General features: G+C 42.3%; 2 protein-coding genes across 2 annotated transcripts; both read left to right on the top strand.

The window, feature by feature from the left end:
* Positions 1–1583: 1583 nt before the first annotated feature.
* On the top strand, positions 1584–10882 carry lrp10 (low density lipoprotein receptor-related protein 10). The gene is made up of 10 exons (XM_073474938.1): positions 1584–1621; positions 3142–3304; positions 3465–3497; positions 3762–3906; positions 4421–4614; positions 4740–5329; positions 5446–5882; positions 7245–7439; positions 7959–8088; positions 8956–10882. Exons 2-10 carry the CDS (start codon positions 3256–3258, stop codon positions 9598–9600), a joined length of 2418 nt encoding a protein of 805 aa, XP_073331039.1. The 5' UTR covers positions 1584–1621; positions 3142–3255; the 3' UTR covers positions 9601–10882.
* Positions 10883–12609: 1727 nt separating this feature from the next.
* Positions 12610–17107, top strand: LOC141003312 (ciliated left-right organizer metallopeptidase). Its single transcript, XM_073474637.1, has 14 exons — positions 12610–13018; positions 13133–13226; positions 13515–13566; positions 13655–13804; positions 13916–14041; positions 14130–14196; positions 15112–15233; positions 15318–15495; positions 15646–15715; positions 15829–15925; positions 16170–16277; positions 16362–16499; positions 16721–16830; positions 16909–17107. The coding sequence occupies exons 1-14, from the start codon at positions 12610–12612 to the stop codon at positions 17105–17107; spliced, it is 1920 nt and encodes a 639-aa protein (XP_073330738.1).
* Positions 17108–22445: the final 5338 nt, after the last annotated feature.

Here is a 22445-nt window from a genome sequence, read left to right on the forward strand (position 1 = left end):
CAGTTGCAACTCTCTAATGCCTATAATAATTATAATAATAATCATGTTTATCAGTGAACTACACAGTATTCATTTACCATTTACAAAGTATTATGAACATCAACTTTCCAATAAACAATTACTAATAAATAGTTAATAAAACCATTGAATTGCTTGTTAACAGTTTAATAACAATTAAATAAAGTTTAATCAACTATAAATTTGCTGTTCTTAATTATCTATGATTGTTTATTTTAATGATATAATAAATATTATAAGGTGTTATCAAAAATATATATTAAGATATCAAAGAGCCAGAGAAAATACAGAGGACATGACCTCAGTGTCGTCAATGATTGCTGCTTTTAAGTAAGCCGAGCTTTAAAAAATAGCAATACCACAGTGAAGAAATACTTTTTTACAAGTAAAAGTCCTGTGTAAGTATAAAGTATGTCTAAAAAAGTATTCCTTTTGACAAAGTACTTGAGTAAAAATAGTTACTTTCCTTCAAACTAAAGGGATGCTATAGCTATGTCCATGAGTCCAATAGTGATATTTGAATGCAGTGCTCGACCAGTGGACTGTTTTGCAAAGCCAGGCGCCTACGTTACCCACAATGCAACTTAGTTAATTACTGATAACACTTTTTTACTTTTAACTGGAGTATTGTGGCTTTAACTTAAAATCTCCTTCCAATCAAACACATGTTTTGCTTACTGTTCTCTTGGATGACGGGGCTTCATCTGGCAGATGAATGTTTATTTAGTTTGACAGCAGAAGACTGTTTTCACATTCATGTGCTGAGGGAAGAAAGCTTGGTCACCTTGAATCTGAGTTCAAGATGTAGGCGTACAAGATGATTTTGTGACATCCCAAATAGTTTGGAAGCCACTGAAGGTTTAATATGCATTACAGATGGGACTTGAGATAGGACACATCTTGCATCCAGCAGTCAACCTTATGAAGTGAAAAATACTTGGATATTCATAGACTTTTATAGACTTTTCAATGAGGAGAAGGAGGAGGTCTTTTTACAATATATTTTGTGGAAAAGCTATGTAAAACCCAAATTCATATTTAAAGCAGAAACGTGTTGGGAGAAGCATTCAAATGCTTTGAGTGAACACGAGTAAATTTACTTTTAGATTATATCTTATGTCCTAAAACATGGAGATCTTTGAGTAAAGGATCTGAAAACTTTTTCTCCCAAAGCTGATATGTAGTAAAGAAGAAGTAGACCTAAAGTAGCATAAAATAAAAACACTGTACTTCAAATAACTAAGCACAGTACTCGTGTAAGTGTACTTTGTTACTTTTAGGTATCACAAGTGGTTCCTCCTCCATTTTTGTGAATCAAAACTGATGTTGAATATTTGTGCGAACCGACACTGACACCTTGTGTTATAGAGGAAACATTTCACCAGAGCTATTGTTAAACATTTATCGCGCTATATGAACGTATATGAACATATGACTTTACAGGATTGTGGATGAATTTGGTGTGAAACTTTTAAAATGAAGAAAAACGAAAGTGAAGTTTCATGAATGGCAGAATAACAACTAAGCCCCGCCCCCTCGCGTCATGAGCTAAAATATACGGAAGTAGCTCAGAACTTGTCAACAAGAAAGGCCGACTGACATGGTAACGTACTCGGCTCTTGTCCTTTTTACCGTTTAATTACGTTTTTACCGCTTCTGGCCTACGTGTTGTGATTCATTCGGGTACTCAAACCTTCCGTGTCGCTCTCGGAAACATTTTCTTGCGGTGTCGCCGCCGAGAAAAAGCGTCTAAACCGAGACCGAAGTCAGGATGTTAGCATTAGCAGCTAGCTCGTCGGGGAGCTAGCTGTTAAAGCTCTTGTGACTGAAGGAGGCGAGCAGCTGCTCCTTCTCCTTCAAAACGAAACTATCTACCAAACGTTGTCTTAGGACATTATGTAATCATTGTAGGGAACAGAATGAGGTGTTTATCGACAGGAACTCGAGCATCCTCATAGTTTTACATTACGAAATAACAGATAGACTTTGAAACTATTTGTTTGGCAAGGACTTAGTCTCGGAAATGCTAGCGTTCCTGGCGTCATTGTTGAGCAGATTAGAGGAAGGAAATCGCTTTGTGTGTGTGTGTATGTGTGTGTGTATGTGAGTAAACACGTACAAGATCAAAACAACGTCAACTTCAAAAGACCCACGTATTGTTTTCCTATCCGGATATATAACAATATTAGATTAATTATGGATACTACTGCATTGCACACTGTTTTAAGGGCCAAAGTAGCTGCTCCTGAGCAAAAAACCTCACTCTTTGAGTCCTTATCTGATAAATACCTTTTAAAAATGTTGTGAAATAATATCCCTTGAGAAGGTAAACAAAAAAAAAACTGTCTGAAGTCAAGTGCCACACAAATAAGAAGTTTACAAAATGAATCAGGGGTCTAGTTAATTTATCTGAATGAAGGCTTCATGAGTACTTTCTTTGTCGATTAATCTGTTGATAACTTCCTTGGTTAATCGGTAAGCAGTTGTGGTGAAAAATGTCGACCAGGGTTTTTTCCCACAGCCAAACATGACGTCTTTATGTATATCTATATATATATGTCTTATATGTATATTTAGTTCACAGTCTTGTGGAGTAAAGAAACCAGAAAACATTCACATTTAAGAAGCTGGAATCAGAGAATAAAAAAAAAATTTACTCAAACCAAGTAATCGATCATCACAATAGTTTGCCATTACTATAATAGCTGACAGTTAATTGATCAATCGTTAGGGCTCTAATCTGAATTAAGATGGAATAACATAAAGGTTTATATTTTTCAACTAAATTTGTGTACAGTCATTTTCCCACTGATGTCTTACAATTCCCTTATTTTCACTATTAGTGGATTATTTTGTAATTGTTTGGTTAAAAAAATCTAAAAAATAAAAGATAAGCGTCCCCAGTTGCAGACTGTGTTTTTGAAATGGGCTTTTTGACCCATTGGTACCTAACTTTAATACTTAACTTGGCCATAACTATGATAATAACTGTTTTGATGTTTATGTTAGCTGTCCTATTTGTTGTCAAAGTAGTAGAATGATAACTTAATGAGGCTTAAAAGTTAACTCTTAACAGCCAGATCTAACATGCATCTCAATTATCTTCTCTTCCTCACTTTGCAGGTGAAGTCTTCCTGAACAAAACCACCTAAAATGACGCCTCTCTGACATTTTTTTAAAAGTTTCATTTAAAAAAAAAAACAACAACCAACATTTTAGAGGAGATTCACTACCACAATGACAGTCACTTACAACCTCTGTGCCCTCCTAGTTTTCACCATAACAGGTGAGTGAATAAATACACATTCATAAGAGGCAGTTTGTGTATCTTCTTTAAATGTTTATCAAGCAAAGGTTATGTTTGCACTTCTCATGTCATACAACATTTTACGATCTCTGTTGGAGATAAAACACTTCTGTTTTGTTTTTGCTTTTTTCCTCTGCAGCATGCAGCCATTTTGAGCCTGCCCTCTGCTCTGGTAAGGAGACAAGCTTGTTGGCACTTAATCTCATGTTTTGATGTCATCAAAGGTTTTTTTTTAATGTCACATTCTCATTAAACTTTTGTCTAATGTGTCACAGTGGTGAAAACTGATAGATATCAGCCTGAGCAGGTCATATTAACAGTACTTAACGTTGTTGAGGTTAAAGCAAAGATAGTAATTTTCTTTAACAATGCTTTAAAAAAACAGGGTCTAATTTTGGTTTCTTTACAATTGCGCCTTTGTCTTGCTGTTTCTCAGCCCGCTGTGGGCATGCCCTCCAAGTCTTGGACACTAAAGTCGGAGAGATCAGGAGTTCTGCTTACCACAGCTGGTCCTACCGCTTCGGTTCCACCTATGACTGCTGGGTCATTAAGGGTTCTGAGGGAGAACCTATAGTTCTCAGGTAAAGACGCTGAGGGACAGACTTGCTTTTGAGTCTTGTTTCTAAAATGTGTAAACTATAAATCAGATGCTCTATACAATCTTAAAAATGCACTGAGTTTAACTGAATATCATGTTAATATGAAAAGTATTGAATGTTTTGCAACACAAAAAACTATTGCAGGACCCAGTGTTGCCCCATCATGTTCTGTGGTGAGGATGTAATACGGATTAAGCAGTTGAGAAACTGTTCATAGATAAAACAGTCAGACAGGAGGGTTTGTTTTTGGATAATTCAGCACACCAAATACCAGATGGAACAAAAAACTTGATCACATTAATGTCAGAATTAAATAACCTGTCCTGCATATTGCTACATATCGATATGCAGGACAGGTTATTTAATTCTGGCGTTAATGTGATCAAGTTTTTTGTTTTCATTACTCAAAATGTCAAAATTTTATAACAGTTGACAATTCATCTTCTTTGTTAATAAGCTTCTCATCTCACTGATCTTACTTTAAATCCTTTCCCAGCTTCTCCCAGTTCTCAGCCCGGTGTAGGAAGGAATGGGTATCTATAAAATCATCAGCTGGTGGTGAGCCATTTGTACTTTGTGGCTCCAAGTTGCCACAACCGATGGAGTTTCCTGGTGGAAATATCACAGTGACACACCACTTCCTCCCACATCTGTTTCCTGTGTCATCTTTTCTGTTGAATTTCGCCAGAGGTATGAGAGCAGGGTGTTATTTTCTTTTCATTTGTATCTTTTTATGGACATTTTGAAAGGAATTAAATCAACATCTTAATTCCTGTCTTCATATCTTTTATTTCATTTTATTTCTATACTTCCAGACTCTGGCGAATGCCCAGTAACATCCTTTGAGTGCCTCGGGGGCCACTGCCTTCCTCTCTCTTGGCGCTGTAATGGTCAGGTGGAGTGTCTCGGTGAAGGTGCCGGCCTAGGCAGCGATGAACAGGGCTGTGATGCAGAAGCAGAAACCACAGAACCCCCAAAGTTTGGCAGCACAGATGAAGAAGAGAAAAAAACAGAGACGTATGTAGAGAGGAAAAACGATAGGGACTCTGAGAGACGTAAGGTTGCAGATAAGTCACCCGACAGAGATATGGAGTCTGATCTGTGGGCGCTGCTGAAGGAGAGGGCGGAGGAGGAGGCCCAGGTGGATCAGGAGCAGCCTCAGACTCAGAGGGAGCACGCTGTGACGCCTACTCCCATTGAGTGGCCTTGTGGAGGGCTGCTCCAGACCTTCTATGGAACCTTCTCCCCTCCAGCCATCCGGGGTCCTGCAATGTACTGTGTCTGGACTCTGGACCCTCAGGACTCGAGGCCGCTGAGACTGGACCTGCAGCAGCTGGTGCTGGGGCCCGGGGACAGACTAACCGTGTACAATAGAGAGCAAGGCAAAGGAGACGTTATTAAAATTGTGAGTTTCTGATTAAGAAATCTCTCCAAATTTTTATTAAAGCCTAAAGCATAAATGTTTTAAGTATTTTAAAAGGCGTTTTGTTGACATGATGTTCCCTTTCTGCAATTCGACAGATCACCAGCGCCTCCAATTACAAATCAGTCCAAGTTGAATCCCATACTGGCCTGCTGTCATTGACCTACGAGACTCTTCCGAGCTCGGAGGGAAGCGGATTCAATGCCACGTTCCACGTTGGAACGTACTGCCCCCCTTGGGAGGGTCGCTGTGGGGGAGCAGCAGGAGGCTGCTTTACCCAGGAGCAGCGCTGTGACGGGAAGTGGGACTGTCCAGAGACGGGGAAGGACGAGGAGGGCTGCAGGGGCTGTAGTCTGAACCAGTTTGCCTGCGGGGTAGCAGGGCAGAGAGCAGTGGCGTCCAGTCATTTCGCTAGTAGGCCGGTGTGTTACCCAGTCACAGAGAGATGCAACTACCAGCTGTACTGTGCTGACGGCAGCGACGAGAGGGACTGCACCGTGTGTCAGCCAGGGACCTTTCATTGTGACAGCGACAGGTCAGTGTTTAAGAAAGTCTCTGGCTCAGAGAGGACATTTTTGTTCACAGGTTTAAGAGATTCAAAGTTCATTCTTGACTTTGAGAACAGCAGTTGAACAAACAATCTTACTTCAAGGTCCATTTAGATGCTTTTCCAGAGCTTAAGACCGTATCACACAGTCTTTATTTTACTGAGAGACTTTATGAGCACCTCAGACTCATCCAATTTGACTAAAAAGTTCATGTTCAGATCTTTGTTCTTGACCTTGGAAGCAGCAGTCAACAAAACAGTCTCTCTTCAAGATCCATTTTGTAGCTCTTCGACTACTCTTGTTTTGTTTTTATGACTGTGTGTCTTTATTGTGGTCAGGTTTGTTAATTATCTGGGCTAGGTGTGTCTTGGTTATAAAGTGTTAGTCAGAGGGTGTATTCAGAAATGTGACTATCTAAGAGTTAAAACAGATTTTTCTGAAATGTATTGTGTAGTAGGACTCGATCAATCATTGACTTATTGATAAACTTTGATAAACGGTTTGTAAATGTTCCTGAATATTTCCTGGTTTCTTTACTCTGTGACAGTAAACCGAATGTCTTTAGTTTGTGGACAAAATTAGACATTTGAGGACGTCATCTTGTCCTCACTAGGAAAACACTAGTCTGACATTGTATAGACCAAACAAGTATTTGGTTAATCAAGAAAAAACTAAAAGATTAATTGAAGAAGAAAAAAAATTGTTGCAACCCTAGGGTTTAAGCAAAATTGACATTGTAACTGAAATGTCAAATCAAATCGAGACAGTAAACCAGTGGCGACACCCGTCACTAGTGTTTTGTGGATTTACAGTTGTGTTGCATTTCAAGAAAATGTACATCATCTTGCGCTGTAATGTTTTAAAAAAATACTTGAACTAAATTTAGGTTTTTTCAAAAGGCAAGCACTGAGAATCTGTCTTATGTTTCCATTTCCAGTGTAATATTAGATAAATTAATACATAGCTGATTTAATTAAAGAATAACTGAAAATTAGGACTTACATTGACCCATTCTGAGCTCTTGTAGCTCAAAAAAGAGAACCTGAATAAATAATAAACCAATTAAGACTCATCCCATGGGCCTAAATCACTGCATTGTAAATCAGTATTTGAATAAAATCCATGGTTAACTGTTGGATGTATTATATACATCTTTTTGATAAAATGATTCATACATAACATCTCTTCAGCCAGTTGAATACACTATTACAGTATCTGATCATGTGTTTTAAGACTGCACCTTGTGGTTTTAATACAATGCTCAGAATGCAGCTTCATGTGAAACTGAGTCTCTCCTGAGTTATTTCTGGACGCTCTGACACACAAACGCCCCATTGTTCCGTCTGCAGGTGTGTGTTTGAGAGCTGGCGCTGCGATGGCCAGGTGGACTGTAAGGACGGCACAGACGAACTCAACTGCACCGTCATCCTGCCCCGCAAGGTCATCACCGCGGCAACAGTGGGCAGCCTGGTCTGCGGGCTTCTGTTGGTCATCGCTATGGGCTGCACCTGTAAACTGTACTCGCTGCGGACCAGGGAGTACAGGTAACTGTTTAGTACATCTTGTCTCTGCTGTAAGCAAAGGATTTCCTGTGACTTAGCTTCTTCGTCTTCTGCCGGGTTTTGTGCCAATAATGTGAGATAGTGAGTCACGAGTTGTTTGTCTTACTACTAGCTTCAGTTGTTGCCAGCACTACCAGACAGCACCTCTCGAACACAGAGCAGAGCCTCTCACAACACAGCCAGTACACTGCGTACTTCTCTCTTTTTAATGAGAAAAACCAGGTTGTTGTAAAGTGTGAGCTTCCCACGTGCAATTTGTCTCAGCCAGAGTGGGTTATGTCATGTTTACTCTTCCAAAAAGTGTACACACAGCACCTTTTCTGATGAAGTAAAAACCTTAGTTATCATATAACAAAACAACGTATGAGTTAGTTATAAAAGATAATATATAAAAAAGATGCATCAAGTGCTTCACAACAAAAAACAAAGTGTTTTAACAGTCTCAAGCAAATTGGAAGTGTTTGAGCGTGAATGCGATTTAATGTGTCTGTTTTCCGGCAGCTTGTTTGCTCCAATCAGCCGCCAGGAAGCAGAGCTGATCCAGCAGCAGGCTCCTCCCTCCTACGGTCAGCTGATTGCTCAGGGAATCATCCCGCCAGTGGAGGACTTCCCTACAGAAAACCCCAACGAGGTGAGAGAAAAGGGCACTACACGAACTGTAAACTGCCTGCAGTGAAGCACATTGTTTACGTTTTTTTATTCATTTTTCAAGGTGTGTTTGGTGTTCTAGTTGATAAAAAGTCGGTACATGTCAGAGTGGAAAAGGATAGTGCATGTATTCATGTGTTGGGTTAACTTCTAAAAACTCAAAATCAGAATTGTCTGTAAGGCCGACTGGCACCCCGAACAACATATGATCAGTCCAATACAAATTAATATTAACAGCTGGTAAATGAAACAAAGTGATAATATACATTGAGTACTATTGGTATAAAGCAATTCTGTAAACTGTGTCTCCCTTCCATTTATAGTAACAATTAAGATTTGGTATTGGGAGTCTGCAAATTGTCGGTTTAGGTACCTTGAAAGTGCTTGAATTTTACTCTTAAAGCTGTCAAAGCCTGTTCTATTCATTCCTGGGAAGAGGCCACAGAGATGCTCATCTCACGGTCATCTATAGTTGGCCCTGTCTTTAAGCCATGTGCTCCATGTTAGCAGCCGTATTAAGTAGGCTGTGTGGGCTGAAGTAGGCAGACTTGTTAAGATAGAGCTAATGTGCTGTTACCATGCAGGTTCACACTGAGGTGCTTTGTTATTAGTTGGTGTTGACAGCTGAGGTAGAGGAGGAGGAGGAGGAGGGATTAAGTGTGTAAAACAAAGCCTGCTCTGTCTGATGGGATCAAAGATACAAACTCGTACCTTCAACTTGACTCCAAGTTTTGTGAATATTATGTTTGGTGTTTCAAATGATTTGTTAAGATATTGACCGGATTTGCAGAAGGTATTTTAACTGACTTGCTCTTTTCTGCTCTCCATTTCTTTTCATACTCCTCCTCAGACCTCGTCTCTTTCTCTGAGAGGAATTCTCCAACTGCTTCGTCAGGACGCTGCCAACTCCCCACACCGCAGACGCAGGCCCCGATTCGTCCGCCGGGCCGTTCGTCGCATGAGGAGATGGGGCCTAATCCCCAGACCTCCCTCCAGGCCGAGTCAGGCGTCGAGCTCCGCCCAGCAGCAGTCGGACGCCGCTCCTTCTGGCCAGGAACCGACTCACTCCACTCCCACGAGCTCCTCGTCGGCCGTGGAGGCGGTCAACCAGCCGGTGCCTCAGAAACTTGGCTTGTTGGCTCAGACGGAGCAGCAGCAGCAGCAGCAGCAACAGGGAGCACCAACTCCTCTTCTGCCACCACCTGTCGCGTCCCCACCTCCACCTCCGTACGCTCCCCCAGCTCCACCCTCGGCCACCCCCAACACTCCTCCTGTCGCCGTCCCCCCGAGCAGCCCCTCTCTGGCCTCCATCTTCCACACGCTGGGCCTGAGCATCTCCCTCTTCAGAGCCTCGCCCTCCTCCTCCACCAACTCCATGCCCCTCTCCGCCTCCCCTTCTTTCTCCTCCTCCTCATCCTCATCCGATGACGACGTGCTGCTTATCCCCCTGTCTGAGGACACCACTTCAGAGGATGATGTACCCATGCTCACCTGAATGACTTCCCCACCCACACACCAACCCTCACCCCTCCTTTATCTTCTCACTGATAAAAACTGAAACCCAGTCTTTCCACGTTTGTTTGAACTTCAGCACAGGAGCGAGACTCACCCTCACTGTGCAAGTCTGGTGCCTTTTGAAATTGAGTTGGATTTGTTGACTTATGGAATCAAAGTATTTGACCATTTTTTTTTTTTTTTTTAGAAAAAGACCTTGAGAAAGTTTTAGCCGAGCAGCATGGCTGACGTATGTTTGACAGGAAGTGTAGGTGAGTATTGGATGTGCACTTAATGAATGCCAGGCTGCACGTTGAAGGTAAACTTTTGCACAGAAGAATCTTCCCTATCCAGAAACTGAGGCAGGCTACTGTCAGGTTGAATGATTAGAGTTTTTAGACGACGTGATGGAAAATATTGTGTTTGTATGACTGTGTGAATGCATTTGCGTTTTAGTCTTACATTTGACGGTGGAGTATGTCTGTAGATGTGGATTGTGTCCACATACTTCTGCATCCAGTGTCATGTAATATCACAGATGATTATATATAAAAAAGAAGAATCATTTCCCCTATTTAAGTGCCTTTTGAGGAGATTCCTGTAGGTGGTAGGTCGAAGAGGTTTCGATGATACACACTGCACACCAAAACACACAGAGGCACATGTTTTCTCACACCATAGCACGCATTGACACATCAGTCGCTTTATTATTAAAAAAACAAAAACAAACTGCATGTCTACTCTGCAAGCTGGCAATAACTTTTCGGGACCCCTATTTTAGTGCACATTGATTGCAACATAACTGCGTGTTCACTCTTCAAATGAATGTATGTAATCTAAGCAAACTGTGTCAAAAGACAATCTCTTTGGTGCCTGATTTAGGGATGTGTGTGTGTGTGTGTGTGTATGCGTGTGTGTAGTGTGCACAAGAAGATGCGGTGCCCCGGTGATGAAAAGGGGGCCCCCGAATTCACAAAACGACCTCAACTTGAATCTTCAACCCTTGAGGGGAATCGATCGCATTCTGTCATATTTTTGACACAACAGACTTGTGGTGTGCCATTTGTATTATTGTACATTTTATGGTGTTTTTATTTCAGCAAGTTACTTCTTTTTTTTTTTTGCTCTAAAGTTCTGTTTAGCTTTGTTGAATGTATTAGGGTCGATGTGGAGTAGCCGGAAGTTTTAAATTTGCAGAGAGAAAGTGATTTTATGGTTTATTAGGGTCAATTTCACTGTATATAAGTAAAAATGTGGCTGAGATTAAACAATTTGCACTTTTAGGTGCCGAGTGTTTTGTGTGTATTTGTGTGTTGGGGGGGTTGGGGAGCAAAATACTGTAAGAAAACACACCTGAGCCTCAGTGATGTCAGAGCCATTGTGCTTTGTATTCAAAAGTCCTATGGAAATTCAGACTTCTGAGAGAGCTCCTTTAGTGGAAGGAAAGCAGAGGTTCAGATCATCACTCTGGTATGCAGGATGACTGGTTGCCACTGAAGATTGTGAATACATGGATGGACTGAGGTTTCAATCACCTACAAGGTAATTACAAAGAACAGAGAGTTGATTAAACTGATGGATAAATGCTGCAGGAAAGTGATAATTGGAGCTCAAATTCACTCTACATTTCACGGCCACTCCAGCAGTTACATGGCCTTAATCCTTGTGGCAGAGTCTTTCAAAGTGGGCTAAAATTTGCCCATAATTACCTTTGATTTGGCCTGGGAGATGACAATGGAAACAAATGAGCTCATTTTGTTTTTTTATATGTTTTTTATATCTGTAGAAAGTTTGGCGGTTTGCGATTACAGTACATTACATCCACTTTTAAAGTGACCTCATTGGCTGTAAAAGTATACCCTTTAATTACATTTCACATTCAAGGAACTGAAAGTTTCCTTCAGTCCATTATTGTCTGTTTCCACCGTGGTCTAAAGACCCACAAAGATTAGATAAATTAGTCCCCTGATGTATGAAAAAGCACTCCATGTGTCATATGCTTTCTTCTTTCTACTCCATGATTATCTGTTGACGCACAATAAACAGAAACAAACTTGTTTGCGACTGCAGATTTTTTAGGAACAATAGTGGAAATAAAATGCTACAAGTACTCAACCAATCAAAAAAAGTTCAGCGTTGCAATCCTCACCAACAAAGTTTCTGGTTGTTTGGAAAGTACTACCTCTTGAGCAGGGAGTTTTTAGGGTGTGGAAAACCAGTGATTTCCTCCAAAGGTTTGTATACTGTGTACCATTTTGACCAGTGCTCAACATTGGAAATGTGATGTACAATACAATTAAATAAGTAAACTAATAAGACTGACTGGGATAAGAAGTTGAACTCTTTCGGTTTATGTGGAGGCGCAAACAAACGTTATCTGCATTTAGTTTCACATCATCTGTTGAGTAGGGAAAAGTCATCTTTGCATGTAGTAGTTTAATAGCTCATATTAGTCAGAGGACATGAGAATAACTAGTCAGGATTGTAAAAAATACTGAGGTCATGTTCCACCTAACATTCATATTTAATTCATTCACTTATCTTGTTCTTGAGTTTTTGAGTTTTATGTGCCAACATGAAGGTTGAAACCGCAAAGTCAGGAATACAGGAACATGTCGGGGTAAACGCTGAATACTTTATTCATGTATGTATCTGTATTTATTTGAAATTTAAATATAATGAACTCACAGTGTGTCTTTTGGTTGTCAAATATCCTCCTTCCCGATCCAAATAGGGTACTTTACAAAATAAAATACATTTATTGAGGAGTAGAAGGGATAAAACTTACTTAAATCATGGAATAATCAATAAAAATGCATTTCTGAACCTTAGCTTTTACACCTGAGTATGATCTAAATGTATATTTAACTGTAAAGGGTGTTTCTGTTAGTTTGATGTACACAGCCACGACTGAATGTATCCTGCAGCTTAGCAAAGCTCCTCAAACCAGAATGTCTAACAGCTCATCATCTTCCTCGCTGTGACCCTGACACAGGTCCCACCTATAATTATGGTTTTACCTCCATCCCAAAGACTCTGGGTGGGGATGCTGGCGGTAATGGTGACGGTGGTTGTGGAGTTCCCCGGAGCCCTGCAGAAGTGCATCTTTGATGAGGTCCAGGCTCAGAATGGGGTGGTCCGAGCTGCACCCATCCACCCAGACGGCCCACCCAGACTCGGATCCCAGGCTGGGCAGCAAACTAATAATCCAGGATGGAGGGCATCACCCCTGCATGGCCGGTCAGTGAGGCACAGGAGAAGCCTGAGAAAGATATCCCCGCCCACTCCCACCTCACTACAGCCAATCAGGATCCGGAGCTGGATTCCAAAGGAGAGCAACAACCTATCAGAGGCTGAGGAGGAGAGAGTGGCGGCAGCAGTGGAGGAGGCTGTGAGGATGGTGTCTTCTTTACTGTCAGGTGAAAAACAGAACGCACACACACACACACACACACACACACACACACACACACACACACACACACACACACACACACTAAAATGCACAATAATGAACTGTCGACCTTTAACAGTGGACAGAGGGACGGGTCCGTTGCTGCTCAGCAGAGACATCAACAAATACTGCAAGTTTCTCTGGAGGAATTCTAGTACTGCCAACTACAACAGGTGTGTATGTATAGTGTGTGTGTGTGTGTGTGTGTGTGTGTGTGTGTGTGGCCTCAGCCCATGAAACACACTCCTTTGGACTATTTTGTAGAAAACAAGGTGTCTGGCAGATGATCACTTATAAAAACAAGGTGTATTGAATATCAGCACTTAAATGCTTGGTGAAATTCATATAGATTGCATAGTCAGCTTGTATTTGATCACCCATCCTTTCTCTTTCACTTGGCACTGTAAAACAAAGGAGAAATGTTGTGAAAATTAATTAAAAAGTCAGTTTTCTTCCTGCAGGTGTGGTCGAGCCAACAACAACTACAGATCTGAGACCTGTCTGGATGTGACAGTAAGCATCAGCCTGATTGATTTTGTTATAGGAATGTAATCCAGCACCTAATATGTTACGCATTGTTTGCTATCCTCGTTATCAACAGATCCCAGATGATCACCTGGCTGGGTGTCATATTTACCCAGAGGCTGATTCACCTCGCGGGACTGAGCTCCGTCCTGAAGGTGCTGGACTCCCTGACACCGACTTCCTGCTGTACCTCCAGGTACAGGCCACTGACAAGTGTAGAGCCGAGGTAGAGAGCCACTGAATCTTAAAGCATAACTGAGAAGTGAATAGAAATTAAAAAGTTAAATCACTTTTAAGAAGAGAAACTGACAAAGTGTTACAATGAAACGCCCCACAGCCTAACGTGTTGGCCTACGCCGTCCACTGCCAGACGGACACCCATGGACGACCTGTAGCTGGGGTGGTGGTGATCTGCAGGGACAGACTGACAGGAGCCACATACAGCCACCAAACTTCTGTACAGGTACCAACAATAACATTCATCATTATACTTACATTATGTGAGTTTTTTTAATCATGTGTTGAATTGTGTGCTCTCATCTGTTTCCCAGACTGTGATCCACGAGCTGTTTCATGCGCTTGGTTTCTCTAAACATCTCTTCCACACCTGGAGAGACTGTTCGTCCACCGCTACAGGTTTTAAATACATTCTGATATTTTTTTATGTCCATTAAGAGGCATTACATCAATATAATGTGGAATTTGACTCATTTTTTAGGTTCTTTAGTGTAATTATCTAAATATAAATGGCCATGAAATGATGAAGGGACAACTGAATCTACTTGTGGGTTGTGTGAATTTATTATGGTAACAAAAACAATGACATGTCCTTTTTTTACTTTTATACTTTGGGATCAATAATCTTTTTTGCAAATGTGGAAGGCTTTGATGAGAAAGAAGGAGACAGAAGAATTGCAGAAAACTAGTTACAATATAACAATTTAATTTAAGCTACTAAAAAAAAAGAGTAATATAAATACATGAAAAATGGTTTAATAACAATTATATCCCAGTAAACCATTTGGAACTAAAGATTAAAGCATGTCTGCCCTACAGATGAATAAAATCAGCTGGACAAAGTATATAAACAAAGAAATTCTCAATAAAATTAGAGACAAACATAGGCAGAAGACTATAATAAAATTAAAAAAATACGTTATCTGTGGATTCTGGCGGCCCCTGTGGAGGCCTTCAGAGAAAGTTACCCTTGTTTTAGTGCTGTACCACCAGACGAGAGAGCAGCTTCTTTCCTCAGGCTGTTCATCCTCAGCACTCTATAATAAAACATAGTTATATTTTTATGACTTATCCAACCCGTTTAGGTCAGAATCTGAACTGGTGACAGGTATTAAGAGTGACTATAATAACTATTTAGACAGAGCTATTCCTCTCGCTAACATCAGTAGAAAGAGGCATCAGTAGTACAGAAGCTTTAACTCACATTAAAGATCATAAGCATTGGTTCAAAATCAGTTCTTCTAATGAGATTTTCTTTGAATTGTTCTCCAGTTGGAGCTGCCTGTTCTCCTCGAGGCAAAGTGACTCACTCTGATGGATCAGGCCAGATGAGGATTTACACCCCATCCGTCATCTCAGCCCTGCAGAAGCACCTGGCATCCACTGACCCTGAGCTGGGAGCGCCGCTTGAGAACCTGGTACTAAGCGGCTCCGGCCTAACTCCTTTTCAGATTTATCATATGCTCTCCTTACTGTAGAAGTTAAATGCTTTCTGTCTTCAGGATCCAGGCAAACTGTCCTCTCACTGGGAGTCCAGGGTCCTGCAGGGCTCCATCATGGCGGCGGTGATGGGGGACCCCACCACAGTTCGGATTGACCCGGTCACCCTGGCTGCACTACAGGATACAGGCTGGTACAGTGTCAACCTGAGCCGGGCACAGAGTCTAGTCTGGGGAGACGGTGAGGAAGATGAAGATGATAAACTTATAAAAATAACTACATGGAACATCTGGATGATTGCAAACAGGAAGAAGACAACCTGACTCATGTGTCTTAAGATTGTTTGCAGGAGAACAAAAAATATAATTCAATAAATGTGTGTTTTTGTAGGTGAGGGAGCCATGTTTGGTTCTCTGTCAACCTGTCGGGACAAGTCTTCACCCTTCTTCTGCACTGGCAGGTTGATTTATAATAATATATTTGTTTTATACACAGCAACTTCTGTTACTAAGGTCACTTTTTTCTTTTCATACCACATTTCCAGCACATGTTTGCATTATTCCTTGCTTTCAGTGGAATTGGGTGTCATTATCTTCACCTCCACAAGGGGGAGTGCCAGACTGATGAATACCTGGAGGGATGTAAAGTGTACAAACCTCTCAAGAATGGAGTAAGTTTTATTTCCTCTCATGTGATTTAATAAAAAAACATCTTCACCAAACAATATTCTTCAGATTATAGAACAAATTAAACCCTTATTTTACTCATTTTCCTCTGGACTTTTCCTTTTTCCAGTTCTGTAAAGCAGAAACATGTCTGTTTATTTCTATTTCTTGTACCCTACATTGCAATTTTTGCCATTTTTTCCCATTGCAGCACCAAATTTCCTCCCTCTTCTTCCTTTTGTCCTTTAGAGTGAATGTTGGAAAGAGGAAAATACCTGGAGGTCAGCTGAAGAGGACTGGAGTGGGGAAATATTTGGTGTCGACAGCCGTTGCTTCTTCTCCAGCCTGACCAGACAGGTGAGTGCTTGCGTGTGAATGCTTGTCACCAACTGTTTTGTTCTTTTTAACATTACTTTCTTTTTCTACTTGTCTTTCTTTTAGAACCACAGTGAGTTTATTTTGTTCAACAGCTCCGTAGAGGGACGTTGTTACAGACACAGGTGTGCTGGACTGAACAGATACCAAATACAGGTGTCTGGCTCTGAATGGGTGGACTGTCCAGCAGGGGGCACTACTCAGGTAACACGACACAAAAACATGCAGTAGCCTATGTGAACTACAGTTCACTGTGAATCAGTAGGGTGTTATCAGGGACAATGTGTAGGTGTATTGTTTTTAAGTGCTTCTTACAATTTGCAACATTAAGAATAAGAAGAGTGTTTATAGTGATTTCATTATTATATCATAATGGATGTGACGATGATGCTTGATCTTGATGTCTTTGCTGTTTTAACCCTCAGATAAAAGGATATCACGGTTTAGTTTCCTGCCCTGACAGGAGGTTATGTCTCTACGCTGACATCACTCCTCCCTCAGGTGATGTCGTTCCATTTCCTGCTTCTATCACAAGGCAAGTATGACTTTAAACAAGCACCTTCTTCCTTTACTGTAACCTTTAATCATACTAACTTTATTTCTTTTTACTCAGTGATCCCTATGAGACTCTAACCTCAGCCCAGAACGAGACCTGGTCGCCGCTCAGACCTCCTGCAGAGCTCACTGGAGCCTCAGCGCTCTGCATCACTGCCGCTCTGTGTTTCCTGGCTGCAGTTGTGGCGACTTACAGGAAATGTTGCTCCCGCAGGGTCAGGATCCACTCTGCCCCAGAGGAGCACAGTGATCTGTAACAAACACTGGCAATAAAAACTTTGAATGTAAACTTTCAGCATTGAAAAACTTGAATAAACTGTGATTTGTATGTCTTTTTCTTGGTCTAAATTGTCATTTTCATTCAAACAAAACATTAATTTGTATGTGAACTTTTAGTTGGTTTTTCATCAAAACTGCAATAAACACTACGTCGGAGAAACAGGGCACACCATCCTCACCAGACTCCAGCAGCACCTTTACGACACCGGGGAAGGCAGACTTTCCACCCACCTGGTCCACCTCTTTCAAACCCCTTCCAGCAATAACTTAATCATCACAGGGGTATAAAACAATGACCACTGGACCAGCAGGCAGAGAAAGAGAGCAGAAAGACTCAGGATCCAGAAGCTGGACACCATTTTTCCCAATGGCCTCAATGACCATTAACCCAACAAACCCTAACCCCAAAACAAAAACAACCCCCAGCACTTATATTTATACCTTTATTACACATAGTCTTATATTCACACATGCATGCTCATGTATTTTACAAGAGTTTATGCACTTGCACTTATATTCTAACAATTTTATGCCTAGATGTTCTACTAACTTTAATGCACTTACTGTCTATTACTTTTTATGCACTTACTTTTTACATTTTATACCTGTGTGTTTTTATGTGTTTTATTGTTTTTTTATGCATTCAATTGTGTTTTATATGCACCCATTTATTACAACACATAACACATAAATTATAGACAACTGCTAGTCTTACCTGTGTGCCTAGGTGCTTTGATTATTTATGTCTTGTCTCACAGGCACTTATATATTCATCTATTTATTTATTACTAACACACATATATAAATACATTTATGTTGCATTACATTATACACGATGGAGACTGTCTTTAACACCATATTAAAGAATAAAATGTTGTTTGCTGAATTTCATGGACTTTTGCATGGTTTCTTATGCATGCAGCACATGCCGTTTACATGTGATTGTCTTCACCATGGGCACATTAAGCCTGTTCTGCCTTGGCACAATTTCCCTCTCCCATGACAAAACATGACAAAATATGAAATAAATATGAGATTAACTGAATGAATAAAGACAGAGATAATCAAGTAACAATATACAACAAAAAGCACACAGAAACATAAGGCTGAGATAAAGATTGTTGATGTGCAGGATGTTGTTTCAAATTTCTATATATTATACACTGGCAGACTCCAGTTGGGTGGGTGGAATACAAAAATTAAGAATCACAGTTGATTAATAACGCTAAAAGCTGTCATCTTGATATCAAGTTGCTGTTTGACATTTCTGAACCCACGTCCAGTGCTGACATCACGGGTTCACTGCTCTCTCTATCAAGGTTGGTTTGGAGTTGATAGAGTAATAGGAAGGATCACAATTAATGCAACAACAACAAAACCAACAATGATGAGACCAATAACAAGAGGATTCTGTGGCCAGAGTTTTTCACTATTCCTTTAAAACTGGGCAGACAAACCCTATCTGCCGAAGACTTTATGAAGCAATTGAAAGCTCTGACACCTTGTGGTGATGTTGTTTTGTGAACTATGTCAGACTTGATTAAATGGAAATATTTGAACATACTTGTGAGTCCTGGTTTCTGCAAATGGTTGTTGACCCCAGATCCGAAAGTGTCCGTACAGAGGGTTGCCAGCACGCGCCAAACGGCCTGAACCACAAAACACGCTCCTAAACACCCCCTGGAAGAACAATTGAAAATTTTTGCCCCTGACACTTAGTCATATTTCACCTCTGATCCATCCCATTCACTTTGCAGGCCTGCCTCTAACCCTATCTCCAACTATGAGATCCAAAAAAGTGTCCCTGCAGGCCTGCCTCTAACCTTCACCACAGACCCGAAAAAGTGTCCGTACAGAGGGGTGCCAGCACGCTCCAAACGGCCCAAAACACGCTCCTAAACACCCCCTGGAAGAACAATTGAAAATTTTTGCCCCTGACACTTAGTCAAATTTCACCTCTGATCCATCCCATTCACTTTGCAAGCCTGCCTCTAACCTTGACCACAGACCCGAAAAAGTGTCCGTACAGAGGGGTGCCAGCACGCTCCAAACGGCCCAAAACACGCTCCTAAACACCCCCTGGAAGAACAATTGAAAATTTTTGCCCCTGACACTTAGTCAAATTTCACCTCTGATCCATCCCATTCACTTTGCAAGCCTGCCTCTAACCTTGACCACAGACCCGAAAAAGTGTCCGTACAGAGGGGTGCCAGCACGCTCCAAACGGCCCAAAACACGCTCCTAAACACCCCCTGGAAGAACAATTGAAAATTTTTGCCCCTGACACTTAGTCAAATTTCACCTCTGATCCATCCCATTCACTTTGCAAGCCTGCCTCTAACCTTGACCACAGACCCGAAAAAGTGTCCGTACAGAGGGGTGCCAGCACGCTCCAAACGGCCCAAAACACGCTTCTAAACACCCCCTGGAAGAACAATTGAAAATTTTTGCCCCTGACACTTAGTCAAATTTCACCTCTGATCCATCCCATTCACTTTGCAAGACTGCCTCCCCCTGGAGGAACATTCACATTGCAGGCCTGCCTCTAACCTTGACCACAGACCCGAAAAAGTGTCCGTACAGAGGGGTGCCAGCATGCTCCAAACGGCCCAAAACACGCTCCTAAACACCCCCTGGAAGAACAATTGAAAATTTTTGCCCCTGACACTTAGTCAAATTTCACCTCTGATCCATCCCATTCACATTGCAGGCCTGCCTCTAACCTTGACCACAGACCCGAAAAAGTGTCCGTACAGAGGGGTGCCAGCACGCTCCAAACGGCCCAAAACACGCTCCAAAACACCCCCTGGAAGAACAATTGAAAATTTTTGCCCCTGACAGTCAAATTTCACCTCTGATCCATCCCATTCACTTCGCAAGACTGCCTCTAACCTTGACCACAGACCCGAAAAAGTGTCCGTACAGAGGGGTGCCAGCACGCTCCAAACGGCCCAAAACACGCTCCTAAACACCCCCTGGAAGAACAATTGAAAATTTTTGCCCCTGACACTTAGTCAAATTTCACCTCTGATCCATCCCATTCACATTGCAGGCCTGCCTCTAACCTTGACCACAGACCCGAAAAAGTGTCCGTACAGAGGGGTGCCAGCACGCTCCAAACGGCCCAAAACACGCTCCTAAACACCCCCTGGAAGAACAATTGAAAATTTTTGCCCCTGACACTTAGTCAAATTTCACCTCTGATCCATCCCATTCACTTTGCAAGACTGCCTCCCCCTGGAGGAACATTCACATTGCAGGCCTGCCTCTAACCTTGACCACAGACCCGAAAAAGTGTCCGTACAGAGGGGTGCCAGCACGCTCCAAACGGCCCAAAACACGCTCCTAAACACCCCCTGGAAGAACAATTGAAAATTTTTGCCCCTGACACTTAGTCATATTTCACCTCTGATCCATCCCATTCACTTTGCAGGCCTGCCTCTAACCCTATCTCCAACTATGAGATCCAAAAAAGTGTCCCTGCAGGCCTGCCTCTAACCTTCACCACAGACCCGAAAAAGTGTCCGTACAGAGGGGTGCCAGCACGCTCCAAACGGCCCAAAACACGCTCCTAAACACCCCCTGGAAGAACAATTGAAAATTTTTGCCCCTGACACTTAGTCAAATTTCACCTCTGATCCATCCCATTCACTTTGCAAGCCTGCCTCTAACCTTGACCACAGACCCGAAAAAGTGTCCGTACAGAGGGGTGCCAGCACGCTCCAAACGGCCCAAAACACGCTCCTAAACACCCCCTGGAAGAACAATTGAAAATTTTTGCCCCTGACACTTAGTCAAATTTCACCTCTGATCCATCCCATTCACTTTGCAAGCCTGCCTCTAACCTTGACCACAGACCCGAAAAAGTGTCCGTACAGAGGGGTGCCAGCACGCTCCAAACGGCCCAAAACACGCTCCTAAACACCCCCTGGAAGAACAATTGAAAATTTTTGCCCCTGACACTTAGTCAAATTTCACCTCTGATCCATCCCATTCACTTTGCAAGCCTGCCTCTAACCTTGACCACAGACCCGAAAAAGTGTCCGTACAGAGGGGTGCCAGCACGCTCCAAACGGCCCAAAACACGCTTCTAAACACCCCCTGGAAGAACAATTGAAAATTTTTGCCCCTGACACTTAGTCAAATTTCACCTCTGATCCATCCCATTCACTTTGCAAGACTGCCTCCCCCTGGAGGAACATTCACATTGCAGGCCTGCCTCTAACCTTGACCACAGACCCGAAAAAGTGTCCGTACAGAGGGGTGCCAGCATGCTCCAAACGGCCCAAAACACGCTCCTAAACACCCCCTGGAAGAACAATTGAAAATTTTTGCCCCTGACACTTAGTCAAATTTCACCTCTGATCCATCCCATTCACATTGCAGGCCTGCCTCTAACCTTGACCACAGACCCGAAAAAGTGTCCGTACAGAGGGGTGCCAGCACGCTCCAAACGGCCCAAAACACGCTCCAAAACACCCCCTGGAAGAACAATTGAAAATTTTTGCCCCTGACAGTCAAATTTCACCTCTGATCCATCCCATTCACTTCGCAAGACTGCCTCTAACCTTGACCACAGACCCGAAAAAGTGTCCGTACAGAGGGGTGCCAGCACGCTCCAAACGGCCCAAAACACGCTCCTAAACACCCCCTGGAAGAACAATTGAAAATTTTTGCCCCTGACACTTAGTCAAATTTCACCTCTGATCCATCCCATTCACATTGCAGGCCTGCCTCTAACCTTGACCACAGACCCGAAAAAGTGTCCGTACAGAGGGGTGCCAGCACGCTCCAAACGGCCCAAAACACGCTCCTAAACACCCCCTGGAAGAACAATTGAAAATTTTTGCCCCTGACACTTAGTCAAATTTCACCTCTGATCCATCCCATTCACTTTGCAAGACTGCCTCCCCCTGGAGGAACATTCACATTGCAGGCCTGCCTCTAACCTTGACCACAGACCCGAAAAAGTGTCCGTACAGAGGGGTGCCAGCACGCTCCAAACGGCCCAAAACACGCTCCTAAACACCCCCTGGAAGAACAATTGAAAATTTTTGCCCCTGACACTTAGTCAAATTTCACCTCTGATCCATCCCATTCACTTTGCAAGCCTGCCTCTAACCTTGACCACAGACCCGAAAAAGTGTCCGTACAGAGGGGTGCCAGCACGCTCCAAACGGCCCAAAACACGCTCCTAAACACCCCCTGGAAGAACAATTGAAAATTCTTGCCCCTGACACTTAGTCAAATTTCACCTCTGATCCATCCCATTCACTTTGCAAGACTGCCTCCCCCTGGAGGAACATTCACATTGCA

This window comes from Pagrus major, chromosome 10 (genome assembly GCF_040436345.1).
Source record: "Pagrus major chromosome 10, Pma_NU_1.0".
Lineage (NCBI taxonomy): Eukaryota > Metazoa > Chordata > Actinopteri > Spariformes > Sparidae > Pagrus > Pagrus major.

Bases quoted from the DNA above. Each gene is read 5' to 3' on its own strand.
- LOC141003312 (XM_073474637.1), top strand. From the start codon at position 12,610: ATGGTTTTACCTCCATCCCAAAGACTCTGGGTGGGGATGCTGGCGGTA. The intron at 15,716-15,828 runs GTTGATTTATAA...CCTTGCTTTCAG, and splicing joins CCCTTCTTCTGCACTGGCAG to TGGAATTGGGTGTCATTATC. The intron at 16,278-16,361 runs GTGAGTGCTTGC...TCTTTCTTTTAG, and splicing joins TCTCCAGCCTGACCAGACAG to AACCACAGTGAGTTTATTTT.
- lrp10 (XM_073474938.1), top strand. From the start codon at position 3,256: ATGACAGTCACTTACAACCTCTGTGCCCTCCTAGTTTTCACCATAACA. The intron at 3,305-3,464 runs GTGAGTGAATAA...TTTCCTCTGCAG, and splicing joins CCTAGTTTTCACCATAACAG to CATGCAGCCATTTTGAGCCT. The intron at 4,615-4,739 runs GTATGAGAGCAG...CTATACTTCCAG, and splicing joins TCTGTTGAATTTCGCCAGAG to ACTCTGGCGAATGCCCAGTA.